The sequence below is a fragment of the Heloderma suspectum genome, chromosome 1 (assembly GCF_057233095.1).
Source record: "Heloderma suspectum isolate Gila_16-S chromosome 1, 16-S_ref, whole genome shotgun sequence".
Lineage (NCBI taxonomy): Eukaryota > Metazoa > Chordata > Lepidosauria > Squamata > Helodermatidae > Heloderma > Heloderma suspectum.
In genome coordinates this window covers 273,041,860-273,063,404 of record NC_139458.1, presented here as the reverse complement: position 1 = coordinate 273,063,404, position 21,545 = coordinate 273,041,860, and the positions used below count along the sequence as shown (strand labels likewise).

The 21,545-nt window shown below is 43.4% G+C and overlaps 1 protein-coding gene and 1 long non-coding RNA gene across 8 annotated transcripts in view; one reads left to right on the top strand and one right to left on the bottom strand.

The window, feature by feature from the left end:
* Window positions 1-8,819, bottom strand: part of LOC146359106 (uncharacterized) — a 38,686-nt gene extending 29,867 nt beyond the window's left edge. Inside the window, exons 1-2 of the long non-coding RNA XR_014787194.1 lie at window positions 8,594-8,819; window positions 8,156-8,251 (exon numbers count right to left, since the gene is read on the bottom strand). This is a non-coding gene — a long non-coding RNA (uncharacterized LOC146359106). The remainder of the gene's footprint in view (window positions 1-8,155; window positions 8,252-8,593) is intronic.
* A 4,814-nt stretch (window positions 8,820-13,633) lies between these two features.
* The window catches only part of LPIN1 (lipin 1), a 63,029-nt gene continuing 55,117 nt past the window's right edge, over window positions 13,634-21,545 (top strand). For 4 of the 7 annotated variants that reach the window (XR_014786546.1, XM_084826610.1, XM_084826603.1 and 1 more), the window contains exon 1: window positions 13,640-13,815. Coding sequence is in view for 3 of the 7 variants with exons in the window: in XM_084826610.1 (XP_084682736.1) it covers window positions 13,699-13,815 (117 nt within the window). In the remaining 4 variants the exon portion in view is untranslated. Of the gene's footprint in view, window positions 13,816-21,545 lie in introns of all 7 variants that reach the window. The other 3 variants (XM_084826608.1, XM_084826604.1, XM_084826606.1) reach the window with 2 other exon arrangements.

The following is a 21,545-nucleotide window of genomic DNA, read 5'->3' as shown; positions in this document are numbered from 1 at the left end:
AATTAGAAGGAGAGAGAATAAGACTCTGGAAAAGAAATGATGATTGTTGCACAGATGGGGAAGGCTACAGTTACAGTAGACTAATTCCAATGGAGAGTCCCTAAGGACCTAAGACACCTGAAGTTCAAGAATTAAAGTAGAGGCAAGCCCAACCAACTTGTCAGTCTGCAATAGTTATCAGTTACAGGCAGATCTCATGAATTAGATACAACATGGAATACCTAAGGAATCAGGTGAGAATGCGATTTGAAATACCATGAAATGAAGACATTCATATGTCCTTCTTTGCTTTTTAAATAAGCAAGTTAGCCAGATTTTGAAAGAATTAAAGAGCTTGTTCTTTAGGGCTTTAATCATTTGAAATTGAACTGAAAGTAAAAAACAAACAAACCCAACTCCATAGGCCAATTGTGAAATGGCACAGAACTTTGCATCCTGCTTTCTAAGGCTGGATATGTATTTAGATGCGGCGAAAGCAAAACAACTTTTCCTTTAACATGTATTATACATATGAAGGCTAGAATAAACCGCAGTGATACAATATGCTTTTATATCATAGTACTAGGATTGCTAACAGGTTCCCAAAATCCAATGTTTGAGAATGAGATTGTCATTCTATAGACACAACAGAATCTTGGGCATTGAGCTGCTTGCGACACTAATATTTGTTTCTAATGATATTCTTCTGAATTGCTTCTTGTGTCCATCTCTGCAAAGGATGTGCTAGTAACAGCTGTCTGTGCCCCTTCTACCTGTTTCCTGCACTGCTGTCTGTTTAACCAGACAGACCAGTTCAAGAAAACTTCTTGTTACCTCCCTGGCTGATCTAGCAGCAGTAGCAGAATGCAGGAAGTGTGATCAAGTCTGTACAGCAAATCTATCTGACTAATCCATTTATATCTCAGGAATCTATATATCTGAGATGGAACTCCTGTAGCCCGTAACTTTTTTTTGATGGAGGAGCAGGGAGAGGGGACACTGATTGTTGCACCATCGGAATCTTATCCCTGTTTAGTGAGAAGTAAATCCCACTGATTTGGAGGGAAATTTAGCACCAAATTTTACTTTTAATGTTTGGCAGTGGATTTATCATAGGGACTGCCCTAAGCATATGCTTGGAAAACCTAGTACACTGAAAGCGTCCATGTGCTCAGACTGGTGTCTAAATTGGGTGCATATGTGTGTCCTTTCCTATGCACTATGAAATGTACACCCTATACATATGCTGAATATGTGGACATTATGTGTGGTCTCTCAGCAATCACACTTTCAGTACCCTCAGATTTCTGAATTGTATGCACAGTCCTGTGATATAAGAAGTTTAAGCATTGAAGTTGATTAGTGAGCAAAGTGTAACTTCTGGGAGGACCTATAGCAGAAGTGCAGAACCTTAAGCCCAGGGGGCAAATCTGCCCCCCCCCCCCGGGTCACAACCTGGCCCTCCAGGATTCCCCAGATGGCCAGACCCCCTTCCCCCGACTACCAATCATTTGGTAGTTTCTTGGCTTTTGTGCAGTTTTTCCCCACATTCTAAGCCTAAGGCTTAGTTACTGACAGTAAGAGCTTGAAGCTACAATAGGCTGGTATTTTGCCCCTGCCCCTTTTGCCTTCAGCCCAATTCACTACTGGAATGTGGCCCCTGAGAGCTTCTCTGTTGTATAGGTAGAGGGAATGACTGTAAGACTCAGCAGGTCTCAAACACAACTGTCCTTTATTGATCACACACAGAACTGCAGAACGTAGCAGAAGTTCCACCCACTGCTGCTATTCCCAAGTCTACAGGAGCTGCCAAGGTTCAAAACAATAACTAACTCATGGTCCCCCGCCCACGGCCCCCGTTTTCGAAAATGGAATTCTGCTTTCGGGCTGAAAGAGGTTCACCACCCCTGGCTTATAGCTCAATCGGGTAGACCACATGCATTGGGAGCAGAAGGTCCTGGGTGCAGTCCCTGAACTCTTCAGTTACAGCAGGGATGGAGAACCTGCAGTCCTCCAGGTGTTGTTAGACTCCAGTTCCCATCAGCCCCAGCCAGCATGGCCAGTGGTCAGGGATGATGGGAGGAGCCATTGGTTCCTCACCCCTGAGTTTAATGGTCTCATAATGGGGTTAAGAAAGACTCCTGCAACTTTGGAGAGCTGCTGCTAGACAGACCAAGTTCTGGGCTAGATAGATCAATAGTATAAGGCAGTATCACATGGAACCATGTTATACTGGATCATTGTGGAAATGCTCTGGGGTTTAGAGCAGTCAGTGCCAGTAGTTATTGATTATAAATTCAGATAAGGAAAACTCATTTGTCTGAAAGAGGTTTGGGCTCATGAGGTTGAACCTATTGCCAGAAATGTCTGATGACTTGGGTTTAAATATGGATGTTTGCCTTCTTTCTGTAAATGAGTATAATTGTATATGAATGATTGATAGGAAAGTGATAGTCAGCAACAGAATCTTGAAATGCTTCTCTGGAGGGATACAAATACGATTCTTGAGATTCTTATACAACAAAGAGTGCAAGGGTTTTATACACCAACAAGTATTCTGCTGCACCCAGCGGGCATCGTTCAGGTAAGACAGACACCCTCCCTACATTTCAGATGGCAGGTGACTGATCCTCAGAATAACCTATATCACTGGCCAACTCCTTGGCTCTACAAACGGAGTGACTATTGTTAATAACAAGGAAGCCACACAGACAAAGTCAGTAGCACCCATAACAAGTGACTATTACTACTGTTAGAAAATGACAGTACAGTATACTATAATGATACATTTCCTTAGGTGGTTCTGAGGAAGTAATGAAACGGGATATAAATCAGAAATCTTGTTATCTCAGACCCAGCCTATACCTGGGATTCAGTGTTCATGTGCAGTTTACATAGGTTACATTGTACTGTCATTTTCTAATAATAGTAACAACAACAACAATAGTAATAACAATTTACTCCTTACAGGTTCTGTTGACTTTTTTGTTTTTGTTTTTGTTTTTTTGTTTACTGTTTGGAGGACCCTCTCCTTTTTCATATTGTTATAACAAATCAGGGCCTCTGTAGATCAGAGAAGCACAACAAAGGCTCATAAAATGATATGGCTAGGTACTATAAGCTATAAAAAGAAAAAAAATCCTAACAAATTCTCTTTAAATAAGCTGCTGTTTTTCAAATTATGCCACAAAACCCATGCTGTATATCCTCCTTCCACCACCATCCAATTATCTTAAAAGGCAACCCTTATTCCACCCTCTAAAAGAAAGTCTTGCAAGAGGTAGCCTGTAGCATGGCTTTGCAGATAGCGGGTTATTCACTAAATCACCAGATTACATTTTGATTCTTAAAAATGCTCACCAGAGCAGTATTTACCAATTTACCTGTATTACAGATGCTAATACAAAATAATGCTGTCACTGTATATAACTGGGAGGGGACTGTATAAAGATGTGTCTGCAGTCTTTCAAAAGTTTTGTTTTTAAAGGTTTTAAAGTGTAAAAAAAGGGTTTAAAAAAGCAGGCTAGCATTCTGCTCCTACTGAAGTCACCACCAAAATGCCCATTGATGTTAATGGCGTGGGAATGCAACCACTATTACACACAATACACACATTGCTCCATATTGTTTTAGGAGTGGAAGATGCAGGTACATCTTTTTCCTTTTACTACCTTCTCTGCTTTTCCTGTTGTGAAATGTCATGAGGCTTTTATGTCATGAGGCTTTTTATCTGAACGTGCTTGAACACAGAAATGATTAGTAGCACAGGAAGCTGCTTTATCCCACGTCAGACTCTTTGCCCAGTATTGTCTACTTTGGCAGCTCCTCTCCAGGAACTCAGGGGGAGGTCTTTCACAGCAGCAGCTGCCCAATTCATTTTTAACTGGAGATGCCAGAAACTGAACCTGAAGCCTTCTGCATGTGCTCTACCATGAGCTTCCAAAACCATATATATATATATATATATATATATATATACACACACACACACACACACACACACTATATGTGTGTATATATATATATACAGTGTGTATATATATATATATATACATATACACACACACACACACAGTTGGGGTCACAAAGAGTCGGACACAATGGCTGAACAACAACATATATACATTATATGTATACACACACACACACTATATATGTGTGTGTGGGAATTACATTTAACACCTCCCACCCCACCCCACCCCACCCCACCCCCAAGAAACAGCAGATCTAAGGGCAAAATCCAGAGATGATTCCTGTTTCCTTTTTGCCAAAGCTTTCTTCAACTTTTGCCCTCAGAAGATGGCACTGAAAGTTGTATTCCTGCACTCCTCCATGGATGTTAAACGTTCTTGCTGCTCTGTTACTCTTCCTTTAATGTGTGCTCCTCTTCCCTCTATTCTTTGTTTATGTCTTGATCAAGCTCTCTCTTTTCCTACTTGTGTGTTCATATATGAAGATTACACACACATTCCTCTTGGCAGTAAACTTCACTTTTTTCTTTTTGAAAAAAAATCTGTCTCATAAAGCAACTGGGGCAACTGGTAGCATGCACTCCTGTACTGCTCCTGCCCTCTGAGATCACCCAGGGCAGGGCTTTTGAGGTGGTGGTGGTGGTGATACCTCCTTTAATATCAGACAAGGAAAAGAGATGGTTCAAAGGAGAAATAAGCAAAGTGGAAAGAAGCAGCGACAAAGCTCATAAGGGGGGGGGGGAACGGCTGTAAAATCACCTGATCCAGTTTATCCCTGCAATCCTATGCACACTTACATGGGAGTAAGTCCCATTGACTTTAATGGGGCGTACTTCTGAGTAGCCCCTTCATGGATCACTGCCTTGTTGTGGCGAAGGGGCTTGCGTAACTCAGTGAAGCCATAAGCTATGCCGTGCAGGGCCACCCAAGACGGGCAGGTCATGGCAGAGAGTTCTGACAAAATGTGGTCCACTGGAGAAGGAAATGGCAACCCACTCCAGTATTCTTGCCAAGAAAACCCCATGGAACGTATCACAAGGCTAAAAGAGATGACGCCGGAAGATGAGCCCCTCAGGTCGGAAGGTGTCCAATATGCTACTGGGGAAGAGCAGAGGGTATTTCCAAGTAGCGCCAGAAAGAGTGAAGCGGCTGGGCCAAAGCCGAAAGGACACTCAGCTGTGGATGTGTCTGGTGGTGAAAAGAAAATCCGATGCTGTAAAGAACAATATTGTTTAGGAACCTGGAATGTCAGATCAATGAATCAAGGTAAGCTGGAGGTGGTCAAACATGAGATGGCAAGATTGAACATCGACATCTTGGGAATCAGCGAACTAAAATGGACAGGCATGGGCGAATTTAATTCAGGTGACCATCATATCTACTATTGTGGGCAAGAATCCCTTAGAAGAAATGGAGTAGCACTCATAGTCAACAAAAGGGTGGGAAAAGCAGTACTGGGGTACAATCTTAAAAATGATAGAATGATCTCAGTATGAATCCAAGGCAAACCATTCAACATCACAGTAATTCAAGTCTATGCCCCAACCACTGAGGCCGAAGAAGCTGAGGTTGATCGGTTCTATGAAGACCTCCAACACCTTCTAGAACTAACACCAAAAAAAGATGTCCTCTTCATCATAGGGGATTGGAATGCTAAAGTAGGAAGTCAAGAAATCACCGGGATAACAGGCAGGCATGGCCTTGGTGTACAAAATGAAGCAGGACAAAAGCTAATAGAGTTTTGCCAAGAGAACACGCTGATCATAGCAAACACTCTTTTCCAACAGCACAAGAGGCGACTCTACACATGGACATCACCAGATGGTCAATATCGAAATCAGATTGATTATGTCCTTTGCAGCCAAAGATGGAGAAGCTCCATACAGTCAGTAAAAACAAGACCTGGAGCTGACTGTGGCTCAGATCATGAGCTGCTTCTTGCAAAATTTCGGCTTAAATTGAAGAACGTCGGGAAAACCACTAAACCGTTCAGGTATGACCTAAATCATATCCCTGATGAATATACAGTGGAGGTGAGGAATAGATTTCAGGGATTAGACCTGATAGACAGAGTGCCTGAGGAACTATGGACGGAGGTCCGTAACATTGTTCAGGAGGCAGCAACGAAATCCATCCCAAAGAAAAAGAAATGCAAGAAAGCCAAGTGGCTGTCTGATGAGGCTTTACAAGTAGCTCACGAAAGAAGGGAAGCGAAAAGCAAGGGAGAAAGGGGAAGATATACCCAACTGAATGCAGAGTTCCAGAGAATAGCAAGGAGAGACAAGAAGGCCTTCTTAAATGAACAATGCAAAGAAATCGAGGAAAACAACAGAATGGGAAAGACTAGAGATCTCTTCAAGAAAATTGGAGATCTCAAGGGAACGTTTTGTGCAAAGACGGGCATGATCAAGGACAAAGAAGGCAGGGACCTAACAGAAGCAGATGAGATTAAAAAGAGGTGGCAAGAATACACAGAAGAACTATACAGGAAAGATCTGAATGTCCTTGATAGCCATGATAGTGCAGTCACTGAACTTGAGCCGGACATCCTCGAGAGTGAAGTCAAGTGGGCCTTAGGAAGCATTACTAACAACAAAGCTAGCGGAGATGACAGTATTCCAGCCGAGCTATTTAAAATCCTAAAAGATGATGCTGTTAAAGTGCTGCATTCAATATGCCAACAAATCTGGAACACTCAACAGTGGCCACAAGACTGGAAAAGGTCAGTTTACATTCCAATTCCAAAGAAGGGCAACGCCAAAGAGTGTTCAGACTACCGCACCATTGCGCTCATTTCACATGCCAGCAAGGTGATGCTCAAAATCCTACAAGCTAGGCTTCAGCAGTATGCGAACCGAGAACTACCGGAAGTACAAGCTGGGTTTTGAAGAGGCAGAGGAACTAGAGATCAAATCGCCAACATTCGCTGCATCATGGAGAAAGCAAGAGAATTCCAGAAAAACGTCTATTTCTGCTTCATTGACTACGCTAAAGCCTTTGATTGTGTGGATCACAACAAACTCTGGCAAATTCTTAAAGTGATGGGAGTACCAGACCACCTTACCTGTCTCCTGAGAAACCTGTACGAGGGTCAAGAAGCAACAGTAAGAACCAGACATGGAACAACCGATTGGTTCAAAATTGGGAAAGGAGTACGACAAGGCTGCATATTGTCACCCTGCTTATTTAACTTATATGCAGAGTACATCATGAGAAATGCCGGGTTGGATGAATCACAGGTCGGAATTAAGATTGCCGGGAGAATTATCAACAACCTCCGATATGCAGACGATACCACCCTAATGGCAGAAAGCGAAGAGGATCTAAAGAGCCTCTTGTTGAGGGTGAAAGAGGAGAGTGCAAAAGCTGGTTTGAAACTCAACATTAAAAAAACTAAGATCATGGCATCTGGCCCCATCACTTCCTGGCATATAGAAGGGGAAGAAATGGAAGCAGTGACAGATTTTACTGTCTTGGGCTCCAAGATCACCGCAGACGGTGACTGTAGCCATGAAATTAAAAGATGCTTGCTCCTTGGGAGGAAAGCTATGGCCAACCTAGACAGCATAGTAAGAAGCAGAGACATCACCTTGCCAACAAAGGTCCGTCTAATCAAAGCTATGGTTTTCCCAGTAGTAATGTATGGCTGTGAGAGCTGGACTATAAGGAAGACTGAGCGCCGAAGAATTGATGCTTTCGAACTGTGGTGCTGGAGAAGACTCTTACGAGTCCCCTGGACTGCAAGGAGGTCAAATCAGTCCATCCTAAAGGAAATCAACCCTGAGTGCTCACTGGAAGGACAGATAATGAAGCTGAAGCTCCAATATTTTGGCCACCTAATGCGAAAACTCCCTGGAAAAGACCCTGATGCTGGGAAAGACTGAAGGCAAAAGGAGAAGGGGACGGCAGAGGATGAGATGGCTAGATAGCATCACGGATGCAATGAATATGAACTTGAGCACGCTCCGGGAGAGAGCGGAGGACAGGAAGGCGTGGCGTGCTGTGGTCCATGGGGTCACGAAGAGTCGGACACGACTGAACAACAACTTCTGAGTAGACATGTATAGGATTACACTGTACGTTCTTGAAATCTACTATCCTACATCGTAAACAAAAGCTCATCTTTAGATCCCCACCCCCTTCCCTCTTCTTCATTTGCTACTATAGCAGGGAATTTTAATAACCCTCGTCTCACCATTTCTTACCTTAATATATGAAAGCATGTATTACGTGTATGTGATGCTGTTCGTGTTTGTCATTGAAATCTCTGCAAGTTATGCCAGAGGAGGGTCCATATTAATCTGTAACAGATAACACAAAAAGGCCTTGCAATAATTTAAGGACTACAAAATTGAGGCTGCAATCCTATGCCCATTCACCAGGGAATAACCTCACTGAAGTCAATGGGACTTCTACGCAGCTTGCGCTGTAAACCTGGCTGCTGTGTTTTCTTACGGTGCCGCAATCTTCTTTTCTGCGGGCTAAGCCAAATAAACGTGTGAAGGACACACCTTCATGATTGCCAATACTCCACCCTTTTAATGAAAAACAACTAAATCCTCCCCCCTTTCGTAAGAAAACAAAACCCCCAAGCCGCTGTTCTACATGTTCACTGCTATTACGTCTCCAGGTTAACTCCCCACCTTCCAGCGATCGCAGCGATTTTTAATCACCAGCCTGGGGCAACTGGTGTTTACATGACACGTGCCCGAAAAACTCATGCAAACAACATTCCAACGCGCCACCCAATATGCTCCCGAATAACTCGCGGATCCGCCCTCTTCCTGCCAGCTGTGTTCGGCTGAGGCCAGGCAGCCCCCTGATTGGCCGGAGGAATCACCTCAGTTCTCCTCCTCCTCACGCTGAGTCACAGTGCAACAGCCAAGCAGCGGGCAAGCGAGCTTGGAAGCGAAGGGCCCTTCCGAGGGGGGACCCCGACGGCCAAACCAAATCAAACTAGGCGCCTCCCCCCCCATCATTCATCCTGTTTTATCTTTACAGACTGAAATGGTGTGGTGGCGCCGCATTTGAGCAAAGGGCCCACCAGGGTTTTAGCCTTAATGCCAATGCTTAGCCAACGTAAGTGCTCTGCTTCCCAAGGATATAGATTTGAGCATGTGCAGAGTGCTTTTGCCTCACCGCTGAGTAGCCATAACCAGCCTTCTTCACACATCTGGATTGGGGTTGGGTGAGCTCAAGCACAGAAGGACAGGGCTGCTCTAACACTGACAGATACGTTGAAGAGGGAATTTTGGCAGGTGCTGCTTATCATGCAGGTTTTAGAAAATCAATACCTTAAAAAAACTGACCACTCTAGGGGTAAAAGTGTCTTCTGGGATGTGGCTTTCAGGTGGTCCCTGGTAAGCCCCTTATTTGAAGCTGCTGTGGGAAATAATCTGTTTGCTATCTTTAGCGAAAAATCCGGTGAATGAGAATCTGTTTTCACTCTAATGCAGTGAAATTCTGCAGCAAGGAATATCTATTAGAATCTGTGCTTTGATATTGCAGAATAAGGGGCAGTCTTAATACTACAATGAGAGATCAAAGCCATTTTCACAGGTGACGCGATCAACGCCCGTTTAGATGGGAATGCATTCTGTGAGATGGGAACTATTTGAATTGCAACAGATGATGTATGCTTTTAATTGTATGCAGTTTATGCTTTCCCTGCAAGACAAACGAATATTAATAACATTAACGAGAATGATGGAGACGTGAGGTCAAAATATCTCTCCTTTTGTTAGCACCACATCAACAGTATTGTCTAGTGATGCATGTTCTTAGCCAGGTTCCAGGTTAGAGGAGGCTGTGGGCAAAGTGTCCTCTGATGAGTCCTCTTCTGTATTCTGTGGGCCGTGTTGGCAGTGCTTAAAACAGAAATGGCCAGCGGGGTCTAGCCACTCTTTCAGTTTCCCACAATGCTGCAGAGTGGCATAAAGTTGGGAGCACAGTGGGAAAGTGGAAGCGTTACTGGATCCTGCTTCCTGGTGCTGCTTGGCGTCCAAGGTAACTTTTTTTAAAAGTGGGGCACAGAGAGGGTATTAGCAGTGGGCTCTGCAGTGGTGAGCTGCTCAAGGATGTCAGATGCTGACACATGCCCTGCTCTTAGCAGCGCTTCTAAATGCCACACAAGTTTATTATTGCTGCATTAGGCAATAACTTTCTTAATCATAAGATATACAAAGTGAATTGAAAAGGTGGTGCGTATATAGAGAGAAGTGTACTGAACAACAACAACAAAACAAACTCAGAGGAATTAAAACAAAACATTCTTCTCCATTACAATGGCTGGCGTGCTTAACATATATCAAAGGTAGGCAACTTGGTGCCCTCCAGATGTTTCAAACTACAACTCCCATCAGCCTCAGCCAGCATTGCCAATGTTCAGGGACTATGGGAGTTATAGTCCATAACATCTGGAGGGCATGAGGTTCCCTACTCCTGACTTAAACAGTTGCTGGGGCATCAAACATTTAGCAGCTCTGCATTCTGGATGCACCTTTTTCAGAGGTCCAGTAGTGCCCATTGAGAATGGTCCTGGCACTTATGTTTAGGTTTCAATAGGATTATGGTGATTTCATATGGCAAGAGCCTCATCAGTCTAGTCAGCAGCCATATATATTCTTTAACAATCATCCCAAACATTTTATTATTGACCATTAGAGAGATTAGTTTAGGTTCTGCTGTGAAGGGCAAGTCTTTGGCTAAATCTACACTAGTGGTTTTTTATCAGTATTGAAGTGCACTGATAACTGTTGGGGCACGTTCCGTATTCCATATACCACTTTTCTAGCATTATTTCCCACTTTTTATTCAATATTATCCAAAATACTGCAACAGATGTCACTGTGTGGGCTATGAGGTATCAATGTGCAAGAAGGATACAGCGTCACCATGATGGGATTGCATCAATATGATACGAGGTATACATTCGGCTTCGTCTCATGTACATCCTCTCCTATCAGTCCTGTGATGTTATTTTCATTTTACAGATCAAGGAAATGTAGTTGAGAGATTGTGACTTGCCTGACTCACCTGTATGGGATGCACTGCATATCTGTGGGTGCATGATTCAAATGAAGAACAGACATTTCTCCCTAGCCCACTTCTGACACTTCAAAAACCATGTTCTGGCTAAAAGGTTAGCATTAAAGTTGTAAGCCTGCCAGTAGAGAGTCAACAGGTGTACCGATCTGATACCCAAGCAGTAACACCAGATTTCAACACACAGCAGCAAGGGCCTCACTAGATGAGATGGTGGAGATCTGTGATTGGATCTCCCATCTCCTTAAAGTTTAGCAAATAGACACAGGAGAGGGCCATTGCTTGAATCAGCTCTGGCCCCCTTACATATTATATTTGTCCCCTATCTACTGTTTTTTTTAGAAGGCGGGGGGGGCAAGATCTAGTTAAAATGGAGCAGAATCAGAAGCTGGGGGGTTGGATTTCATTAAGTACCCCCACCTTCCCCTCCATAACATGAGCAGTAAAGAGGGGCCCCTAATTTGGACTGGAACTTCAGTGCTGAGGGAGAGGGTTCAGGTCTTTCCCCCAGCACCTTTTTTCCTCAGTGAAAATTTTCTCCTCCCCCAATTGCTATCAGTCCCTATAGGACAGAGGTGAGTAACCTGTGGCCCTAGGGGCACATGTTTCCACTCAGCTTAATTTCATACGCCCCCTTGGCCCAATTTCAAAACCCCTTTGCAGGTGATCTGGCAAGAGTGATCTGTCCCTCTCCCAGCAGCCTGCTGGGTGGGGAGGAAAACAGAGAGAAAAAGAGAGAAAGGGATGACAGAGCAAGAGAAGGAGAGAGAAAAAGAAAGAGAGAAAGGGGTGTCAGAGAAAGAAAGAAAGAAAGAAAGAAAGATGTCAGAATGCGAGAGAAAAAGAAAGGGATGTCAGAATGCGAGAGAAAAGTAGTGGCACTGCCTACTTTTTGTTCTGGCCCCACCCACTCCTGGCATGAGGCCCCCGACACATGACCTCTGTGGGAATGCAGCCATAAAAAAGGTTCCCCACTTTCGCTTTAGGGGAAACATACATATACACAGGCTCTACATACACACTTCTCCTAATGGGCAAATGGCGGCTTGGAGGGATTTTAACTGGGAAAAGAGTGCTGGAAGGAATGTGTAATTCAGTGTGTAAAATGGCTCTAAGACAAGGTTTCCGCAGCGTGGGTTGCACACCCTCATGGTAGAATCACACTAACTCTCCCATCCCTTGCCTGTGAGGCAACTGGAGTATACCACCTCATACTGAGGAAAATAAAATATTGTGCCACTTGATAGACCTTAATACAGCCTTCCCCAACCTGGTTCCCTACAGATGTCTTGGAATACAGTTCCCATCATCCCCAGCCAGCATGGCCATAATAGCATTTGCAGTCCAACACATCTGGAGGGCACCAGGTTGAGGAAGGTTGCCTTAATGTATGAAAATCCCAGAATGTGTGTGATTAGGATGATTATGAATGATCTACTATTCTTCTTACCAATGGAAAGCCTACTTTTTCTTGGGCCAGCATTACACAAGACAGCAGTGGACTAAAGGAGCTGGCTAGTGGCCATCTGTTGTTTTTGTTGTTGCTCTTGAGTCAGCAGAACAGACGTGCAGAGTGATCATATAAATGATGTGGGGAATAGCTGCTTCGTTTGAGTCTCCAATCTGGGTGTGCCTTGAGCAGCTTGTGGTTGAAAAATGGAAATAGAGACTGTTTGGGTTCTGGACAATGGATCAAGTGTCATGTTTATGAGATAATGCTTGTGTTTTGCAGTCACTCTGTGTGTGTATGTATGTGACAGACATACACACACACACACAGTCAGAAACAGAGAGAGAAGTGGTCTAATGTGGCCTTTAAGTGCATTCTTCAGTATTTTTACATGTTGAAGCAGACATGACCCTCTCAATGGATTTGCACATGTTGAATTGATCTTGTGAATGTCAGATCACAACTGCTGAATAATTCACAAGAGCACATTCAGTAGTTAAGCATACACATATCCACCGAGAAAGGCAACTCTGATCAGACACATAGCAATAGTTGTGTGAATGGGGCCCATCTTTTTTTCTTGCTCCTCATTTACATTTATATGTGTACCCCCCACCCCACCCCCAAAAAAACCTGATCACTCTCACAAGACTTCAGTAACTTCCAACAGCAACAACAAAAGGGATAAACACAAGATGAATGGATAAGGAATAATTAGTGGTGACCTTGTCGTGTTATCTTCTGTTGCAAACATTTTCATGAATGAAACCCAGTTTATTTGTTTATGATTGCGACATAGTGTCTCTGACCTAACTCTCATGAAGTTTAATGTGTTAATTTTGCTACGATAACCACCTCCTGTACTTTGAGCAACTCTGATAATAGGTGTTTTGCCGCATTCTCAATATTTGACTATCAGCCGTCTTGATCAAGTTACCAAATCGACTGGGCCTGCCTCGGGTGGTTTCTTGCCGCGCACACATGTATACAGTGTGAGAAAAGAGAGATAGATGGGGTGGGGACACATAAAAGTGGATGGTACTGATAGATCCAGCATCTGTAGCTTCCCTGCAATAATCGCAGCTTGTGATGGTGGCCTGATTTCCCCTTGATTCCCCCTTCTAACTCCTGTCTGCCTTCTCTTGGCCCCTCCTCCAGGGCGGGTACCAGGCTGCTGTGTGGGATGAATTGACATCCCTGCAGTAGCCTGTTCGCGCACAAAAGCAAAGCGCGGCCCTGACGGGTGAGTTGTCTATGATCCATCGGTCATTGCCCTGGAGTAGAACAGCAGCTGTAGAGACAGCTGTCATTGGCCTCCCCCCCGGGAAAGTTGCTGATGATTCTCACAGGAGACAGAAGAAGCAAGGACAGGTATAAAAGAGACAGAGGATATGTTTGATGGATGGACAGGCTATGGGGGTCGTGGGAAGATAAGGAGATGGGAAGTATTTGCGGGGAACATAAGAGAAGTGTGGTGGTAATACTGGTGGCTACTGAATTTTATCTGCAGAATGGACTGCTTTATAATGTTAAAGCTATGGCGAGGGTGTAGCTTCAGTTTGTGCCTGTTTTCCTGCTGTCCGTTTTTCACTTGGACAGGTCGCCTGATGGCAGCATATGTACCTTCTGGAAAAGTACAGAACCTCAGAAGTCCCATCTGACTCTCCCCATCCCCTGCTCTTTGCTATGGATTGGATATTAATTTGCATTTTAATAACAATCTGCATACTAAAATATCTGCAGTGTGTGAATAATTTCCTCTTCCCTGATTCTCTGGTTGATTTCCTATGTATTTATCAAGGCGTATGGGGCAGCAAAAGCTCCGTGTGTGTGTGTGTGTGTGTGTGTGTAAGAGTATTCATTTAATCTCGTCTGTGGAGGCAAATGACCAAGTTCTGCAGGCCTGACATAGATCTGAGGCCTTTAGTAGAGCTTCATTATGAGAAGAAAATGGTTAAATGTGAATTAAGACACTGTGTGTCTTGTCTTCCTGTTTGCTAATTGCTGCTTTTGTGGAAGAAGGGGAATGCTCTCTTGGCCTTGAGTTACATGCTCATTTCGAAGAATAAAATGAGCTTTGATAGCAGTTACTGTTGATCTGTGAGACAGTGCCAAAAGTGTTGCACTGCCATTGTTTTCTGTGCCCACTGGATCTGTGCTAGTGTAGATATTCTGTTTGATTGCATAATTGTCTGTTGTGTATGGAGAAATGGCCCACAGACACCGTTAGATATGCTTAGACAGAGTTGATAACTCAAACTGTAGTTGTGGGTTCTGGATCTCCTAGTTACATATTCAGGCAAATTTAACTTTTTAAATGCAATTTGCTTGGCCTAATAGGTCTCTAGATGAGACTGCTTTGAAAAAAACACACATCTTGTTTTCAGTGCCATTGAAGGAGATGTAATCAGAACTATTTTAGCCCTTATATGAGGGATTCTTGTCAGCATTGCTGGTATAAAGCCTGTGAGAACACTTGGGTGTGATCCAGCTCAAGTTGTCCCATTGAATAATAGAATCATAGGGTTGGAAGGGACCTACAAGATCATCGAGTCCAAAGCCCTGCTCAGTGCAGGAAGCCTGATTCCCACGCAGTCTCCCATCCAAGTACTAATCAAGGCTGACCCTGCTTAGCTTCCGAGATCAGACGAGATCGGGCGCATCCAGCCCCTTTTCAGTAGGAGAGTGTTAAGGTGTGTGCCTAGTTCTGCCACTGAAATTAATAGGACTTTAAAAAAATGCTTAAGTTTGATTGGATTGTATCCTTTTTCTTTTGGGAAAATTAATGTAGAACCAGGAGATGATTTAACTTGAAAAGTTGACCATTTTATTAACAACCCATTTGTTTCTTATTTAAACCGCATTATTTTGATATCATGAGATACCATGCTTGGGTTATATGTCACCATTGAACAGGATTTTAGTCCTAGCCTCTTTTTCATAATTAATTTGTATATGTATATAGAAGGATACAGTGGTGTCCATACGCTACTGCTTTTGACATTGTGCTAGAGGAAACCAAGACTTTCACAGTATCAATAGTGCTTGCTAGTGCAATAGGCTTCCTAGGAAACGTGTCATGCCAGCAGATGCTTGTGACATTGTGCAAGTGTTGGTTTCTGCTAGTGCAACATCAGTGCGCTAGCGCATGACACCGTTGGATCCTTCCCATAAAATTGCCTATAGATCATGCTCTGAACACCGTTTCTGCATTCCAGAGACAGACAGGTTTAAGTCTGCTGAAATCAATGGGGCAAGTTAATGGCAAGTTACAAGTCTTACTGAGAGCCTGTGTAGTGTAGTTAAACTGGGGGGAAACCCAGATTCAAATCCCTGCTCAACCATGAAACTTACTCGATGACATTGGGCCAATCACTTTCACCCTAACCTACATCACAGGGATGTTGTGGGGACAAAGTGTAGGCGTGGGGGTGGCACTGTGCATGCTGCCTTGATGGAAGGGTGGGATAAAAATATCAAGCAAACAAATATAACACACATGGTTGCAATGAGATGACTAACTTGAGAAAACGACATGGTAGTCAGCCAGATTCTCTGCATGTTTACTTGGATGCAACTAAGTCTCCCTGACTCCAGCGGTGCTTATTCCAAAATAAGTATGCATCAGATTGCAGCCTTAGGCTTAGCTTGAAATCACACATTTCAGAAACTGTAAAATTCACATTTCCTCATATACTACAGTGTAGTTGGATTATAGGAAACATACTTGTCCAAAATGAGAAATTCTAAGTGAGAGGTGATGTGATTCTGTCCTTGATTTGATATCAGTAGAATAGTATTGGTCAAGCCAGAATGCTGATAACTTTGCATTTTGCAATTTTTGCAAATTGTTTTGGAATCTGGGGTGTGAATTGGTACTGTAAATGGAGTTTCTTATTGGAGGTCCACTCAAATGGAATGTACAAAGCATTGTTTCTACAAATAGCTGCCCCAAACAATGGATTGCGCTCCTCTCTTCCATTTCAAATGTATTTACCACTTTTGTGGGTTTGGATCACTTTAGTTTGAAAGCACTGGCATTCCTTGTGCAATCAGATATGACAAAATAACATCCAAATAACTCTTTTGGAGGCACTTGGGACTATTAGAAGATTTTGAAAATGGTAGTAATTCCAAGCATGCTCATACACACATTTACAGTTGCGTTATCACATTCTGTAAAGAAATGTCAAGTATCTGAACAAGGACGTTCTTGTTTGATACATGCATTGGCTTCAGAAATGGGACAATGCAGAAACATTCCAGGCTCTCTACCAAGATTGCAGCTGCCTAACCGAACTGCTCTCACTAGCAACATTAAGAGCTTAAACTTGAGGGACACCATCACAGTTGTACATGCTGCAAAAGCATGCTTTAGAAATATGATAGACATTAGTTTCAGGAGGCAATAACTTATGGTTGGGGATGCTCAGGGTTTCTGCTGGAGGCATCCTTCAGCCCATGCTGGAAAAGGGCCTTCTTTCTTTGGTGCTGACCTTTAAAAATCTATTAGAATGAAACGTCATCTCCCACAATTAGTAAAATGGGTGCCATGTATGAAGATGTACTGGGCAGGAAAATGGAGGTAAAGACAAGCCAGGAGTGGGTTTCTCCATTCTGGTGAGTCCTATGATTTATACAGGATTAGAAAAAAGAAGAAAAAAGACCATGCTGCCACCCACCAGAGTCCCAAACTGGTGGGGACTTAGGACAGGCTCTGAATGTTGGCAGCAGAGAGAAGCATATAGGCACAAGCTCTCAAATGGCTTGGACTAGGAGTTAGGCTGAGCAGTTTGCTTGATTTTTTTTTGCATGTCTCCACTTGTTCTGGCGTAACCGCTTTAACCTTTTCTAACAACTGTTTTGTTCTATCGAAGAGCAGCCATAAACAAACTGCATTTCATCTATGTGTATTATCTGTTTCCGAATTCCGGGCAGGCACACCCTGTATTCTTGAACCACTGGAAAGTGAAACCGGCTACTTCTGCGTAAATGAGAGGGTGTTTTTTGGGCCTGAAGAGACTGGGTTGCTTTCATAGCCTTCATAACAAGAGGGCTGAGAACGACAGTAAGAATGGCTATCATTCCTCTATGGGGGAGGCAGATTGATGGTCCCCTCCATTAAACTAGTGCAGTCTCTTCCAAGTAAGAAGATTTATACCCTCCCCCCTTATTATTTTGTAAATTTAGAAGCATCAAGTTTGCTTTTAAGCACTAAAGGCTTTGGGATAATGATTCCTTTATCTCCTGCTTTCCTACCTGTCCTGAGAATTTCTACAAAATAGGAAAAGCAAGTAATTAAATACATAGACTTCTGTCTCCCCTCCCATGTACTGATTCAATTTGCTATTTCCTCTTTAGCACAAACCATGGTTTTCCATTACATCTGACTGGGTAAACTGTAGCTTCCACTTGCTCTCAAAACCAGGATTGCAAACCATGGTTTGCTGGTTCTGATATAATGGTTTTTGCTAAAGAGGAAGTAAGTAATTGAACCAGAGCATGCAAGAGGAGGAGTGAGTGAGCCTGAGGTTTGTTCATAAACCATGGTTTGGCATTGTAACTGAGTCTGTGTCATAAGCCCAGGTTTGCTGTCATGTGATGTGTGGGAAAACCCAGAGTGTTTTCACTTTGCAAAGCATTGCCATGTTTGGGAGGGACCATAGCTCAGTGGTAGAGCACATATTTTGCGTGCAGAAGGTCCCAGGTTCACATTTGGGTATCTCTAATTATCAGGGTCAGGTAGCAGGTGATGAGAAAGAGATTTGCCTGAGACTCGAGAAAGCCACCGTCATTCAGAGTAGACAGTGCTGGTCCAAATAGGCTGACCTGGTATAAGGTAGTTTCCTATGGCCCACATGCCCACCCAACATAGCATACAAGATCATTGGATGGCATCTTTGAAGGACCACCTTCTCAAACATGAGCCTGCCCACCTAGTGCACATTTCATAGGAGGCCTGCGTCCCACTGTCATTAGAAGTTTGGCTGGATGCGATGTGTGACAGAACGTTCTTGGTTGTGGCACCCAGGTTGTGGAGCTCCCTTCCTCAGGAAACATGGTTGGCCCCCTCCCTATTGGCTTTTCAGCATCTGGTAAATACTTTTCTATTTTGCTAAGCTGTTGGATTTCCTTAAACTACTTTTTTTTTTTCTTTTTGCTTCTGTTGTGGAATTCTATTTCACTAGATCTGGTTTTTAGCTCTTCATTCATTTTATTGTTTGGATTATGGTTATATTTCTAACTGATTATGTTAGCTGCCTCGGGGACCCCTTTGGGATCTGAATGGTCAGGTAAAATGATCCTGTAAATAATAATTTGAGGCGTTTTTTGCAGAGAGCTCTCGTTACCAGTTACCTGATTTTCTTGTGATTTTTCTCCTAAGACACTGAGAAGAGTAGGCAGGCTATAGAGAAGAACTCTAAAACTAAATGAATACGCCCTGTTTATTAGGCAGAATAACAGGAAGAGCCCAGTATGGTACTGTCCGTGGGGTCCCACTTGCTCAGTCCTATGCCCCCAAATTGGAGACCACTGCTTAAATTAAGATGTCTCAAGTAATGTGAATTATTTCATTCATTGTTTTTGGTGATGATGTCTGCATATTTACACAGGCTGAATTTCATGAATAAATCTTTTCTAATAATACACTTTGAACTCTAAGGGCTCCTTCACATGGAGCTTTTATCCTGCTATTGAGATTACTCACTCATGGAAGTTTGTGGGTCCTTTAGATGATATTGTGAACCTCCAGGGCACATCCAGAGGTATTTCCTTGTTATTTCATCTCAAATAGATCTGGAACGAATGAACTATCTTTTAAACTCGAAATGTTATGCGGTTAAAACAGCCCTTAGATGGCGCTGTTTCATTGAGTTCTATGGAACCTTGAAAATTAAAAGCCTCCCCTCTCAGCAATCACATGAGTGCTGCCTGGAAGCCCACTGTAAATGTGGAAAGGCTCCGGAACGGGGGGACTGCGGGGGTTTTCTTTAGTGTAAAGGCAGCCTAAATTGAATGACCCAATCATCATGGTGGATTCTGCCCAGACATGCAGCATTTAATCATCGTTTAGAACATATTCACCCAGGGAACTATCAAAATTAAACATTTCCCTCCCTTCTGCACAATTTTCTGCATTCTTTATAGATTTCTGCCTATTGGCAAAATAAAGCGTATAGGAAAACACCATTTAGTGGACATGTAGAGAAGTTCCTGTTGAATAATGCAAAGAATATTGATCCTGTGGAAAGAAAGCCCAAGAAGAAGATGATTACAGTGGGCACAGAGATCTGTGCATAGTTAAGGACCACCTTTCCTTGTCTCTTCATTCTGACTGAGCTCTGCTCCCTATGTTGGGCCAGCTGCACCCATTGGTGTGGCTGCCCCTACATTTAGGAGAAGCCAGGGCACCTCAGGGCTAAACTACATGCTATGTTAAATGCATAGCGTGTAGGTGATCCTAATGTTTTTTTTAATCTACTCTAGTGTAAGCATACAGGGCCCCAATCTGGATCGGACCCACTGCACATGGGTGGGTGGGGTTAAACCTTCCCACCCAGCAGCATTTCCCCACTTTAAATTACCCCCTCCCTCCACGTGGAGGCTTAAGACAAAAAAGCTCCATTGCTGCCAATGCAGGTTTTTTCTTCTCTCTTTGGCATGCGTGCGTGTGTGAGAGAGAGAATTTAAACAGAAATGGTTTAACCCTCTCCTACATGGATATGTTGATCCGGATTGGGGCCCTGTGTGCTAACACTAGAGCAAATAAAACATTAGTATCCCCTACACCAGGGGCGAGCAACTTGTAGGCCAAAACATCTGGAGGGCCACGTGTTGCCTACCCCTGACCTACATGCTATGTATTTAACATGACCTCAGCCATGCCATGAAAGGGGCAGGAGGGACTGGTAAAGGAGACCGTGTTGCAGCCAGCGTGTTGTGCCTCATTCTGCTCCTAGCAGAATTGTGCCTAGCATTCTCTTGTGCCTAGCATGCTGCTCTTTGTGGGTCACAAGTTGTGCAGGCCTGCTCTCATTTTGTCTGTTGCTGGCACACCGACTAAATCAAGTGGGTTGGCAGGTACTTTGAGAGCAGACTTGTACTTCTTGAAACCCACAAGTTAATTATTAGAGGCTTCTTTTGTTCCCAATAGTTTTGTACCACATGATATACCTGCTTGTCAGAACTCAAAGTTTTTGTTCTAATTTTATTGAAAACCTTCTCTTTCATATCTGTTATTGTTTACTGTTGTGGTTATAAAAATCTTGTAACACCAAGTGGAGAGCAACCCACCAGCCATCCATGTAGCCTACCAGGGATTTGATAAACTTCCTGTTTGCTCTGCCTGTGTATGACTGCGAAAGCAAGGTTGTCATGTCGGTCATATGGCTGGTGAGCCACATTTGGCTTGGTGGATCACCAGTTGTAGAGGTATATTTAGGGGCATGTGAGCTCCATGGCAGTGTCCCATACATTTTGCATATACCTGGGACAAGCCAGATTTCTTGACTTGACCTTGTAGGAGGCACTACAATTTCTTCTGATCTGAAGGACAGCCATTTGTTACTGTGCATTTGTTACTGTGAATGAGCCAGTATGCTGGTGCATGCTGCTTCATTAGTCCCACTTGGCACCCACTGGAACTGGGAGTGGCCCTTTCGCCCATAGTTTAGTGTGATCTGTGAACCGAGAACTCTGGCTTGTCTCTCCCCAGATAAGCCAGAATTGTAAGCCATAGTTTGTTCTTGGCTTATAACTCTGGCTTGTCTGAAGAGAGACAAGCCAGAGTTCCTGGGTCACACATCGCGATAAACAGCAGAGAGAAGGCCTGTGGCTTGTTTAGCTGCATCCACTTGTAGCGGGAGTGATCGGACATCATGCATCAGTGTGCACCATTCTCTAGAATTCTGGCTTATTGTGACGTGCAAATGTTCATCTATCTAGGTTGGTAGTGACTGTTTTTACTAAAAAGGAAGCACAGAAGGAAATCACACCCAACAGCTAAACTGCAACAAAACACATAACAACCAAATGTATTTTGACCATATTCTGTCTTCAATAGTCTAAAGTTCTAATTATCCTAATGCTCATATAGCTTG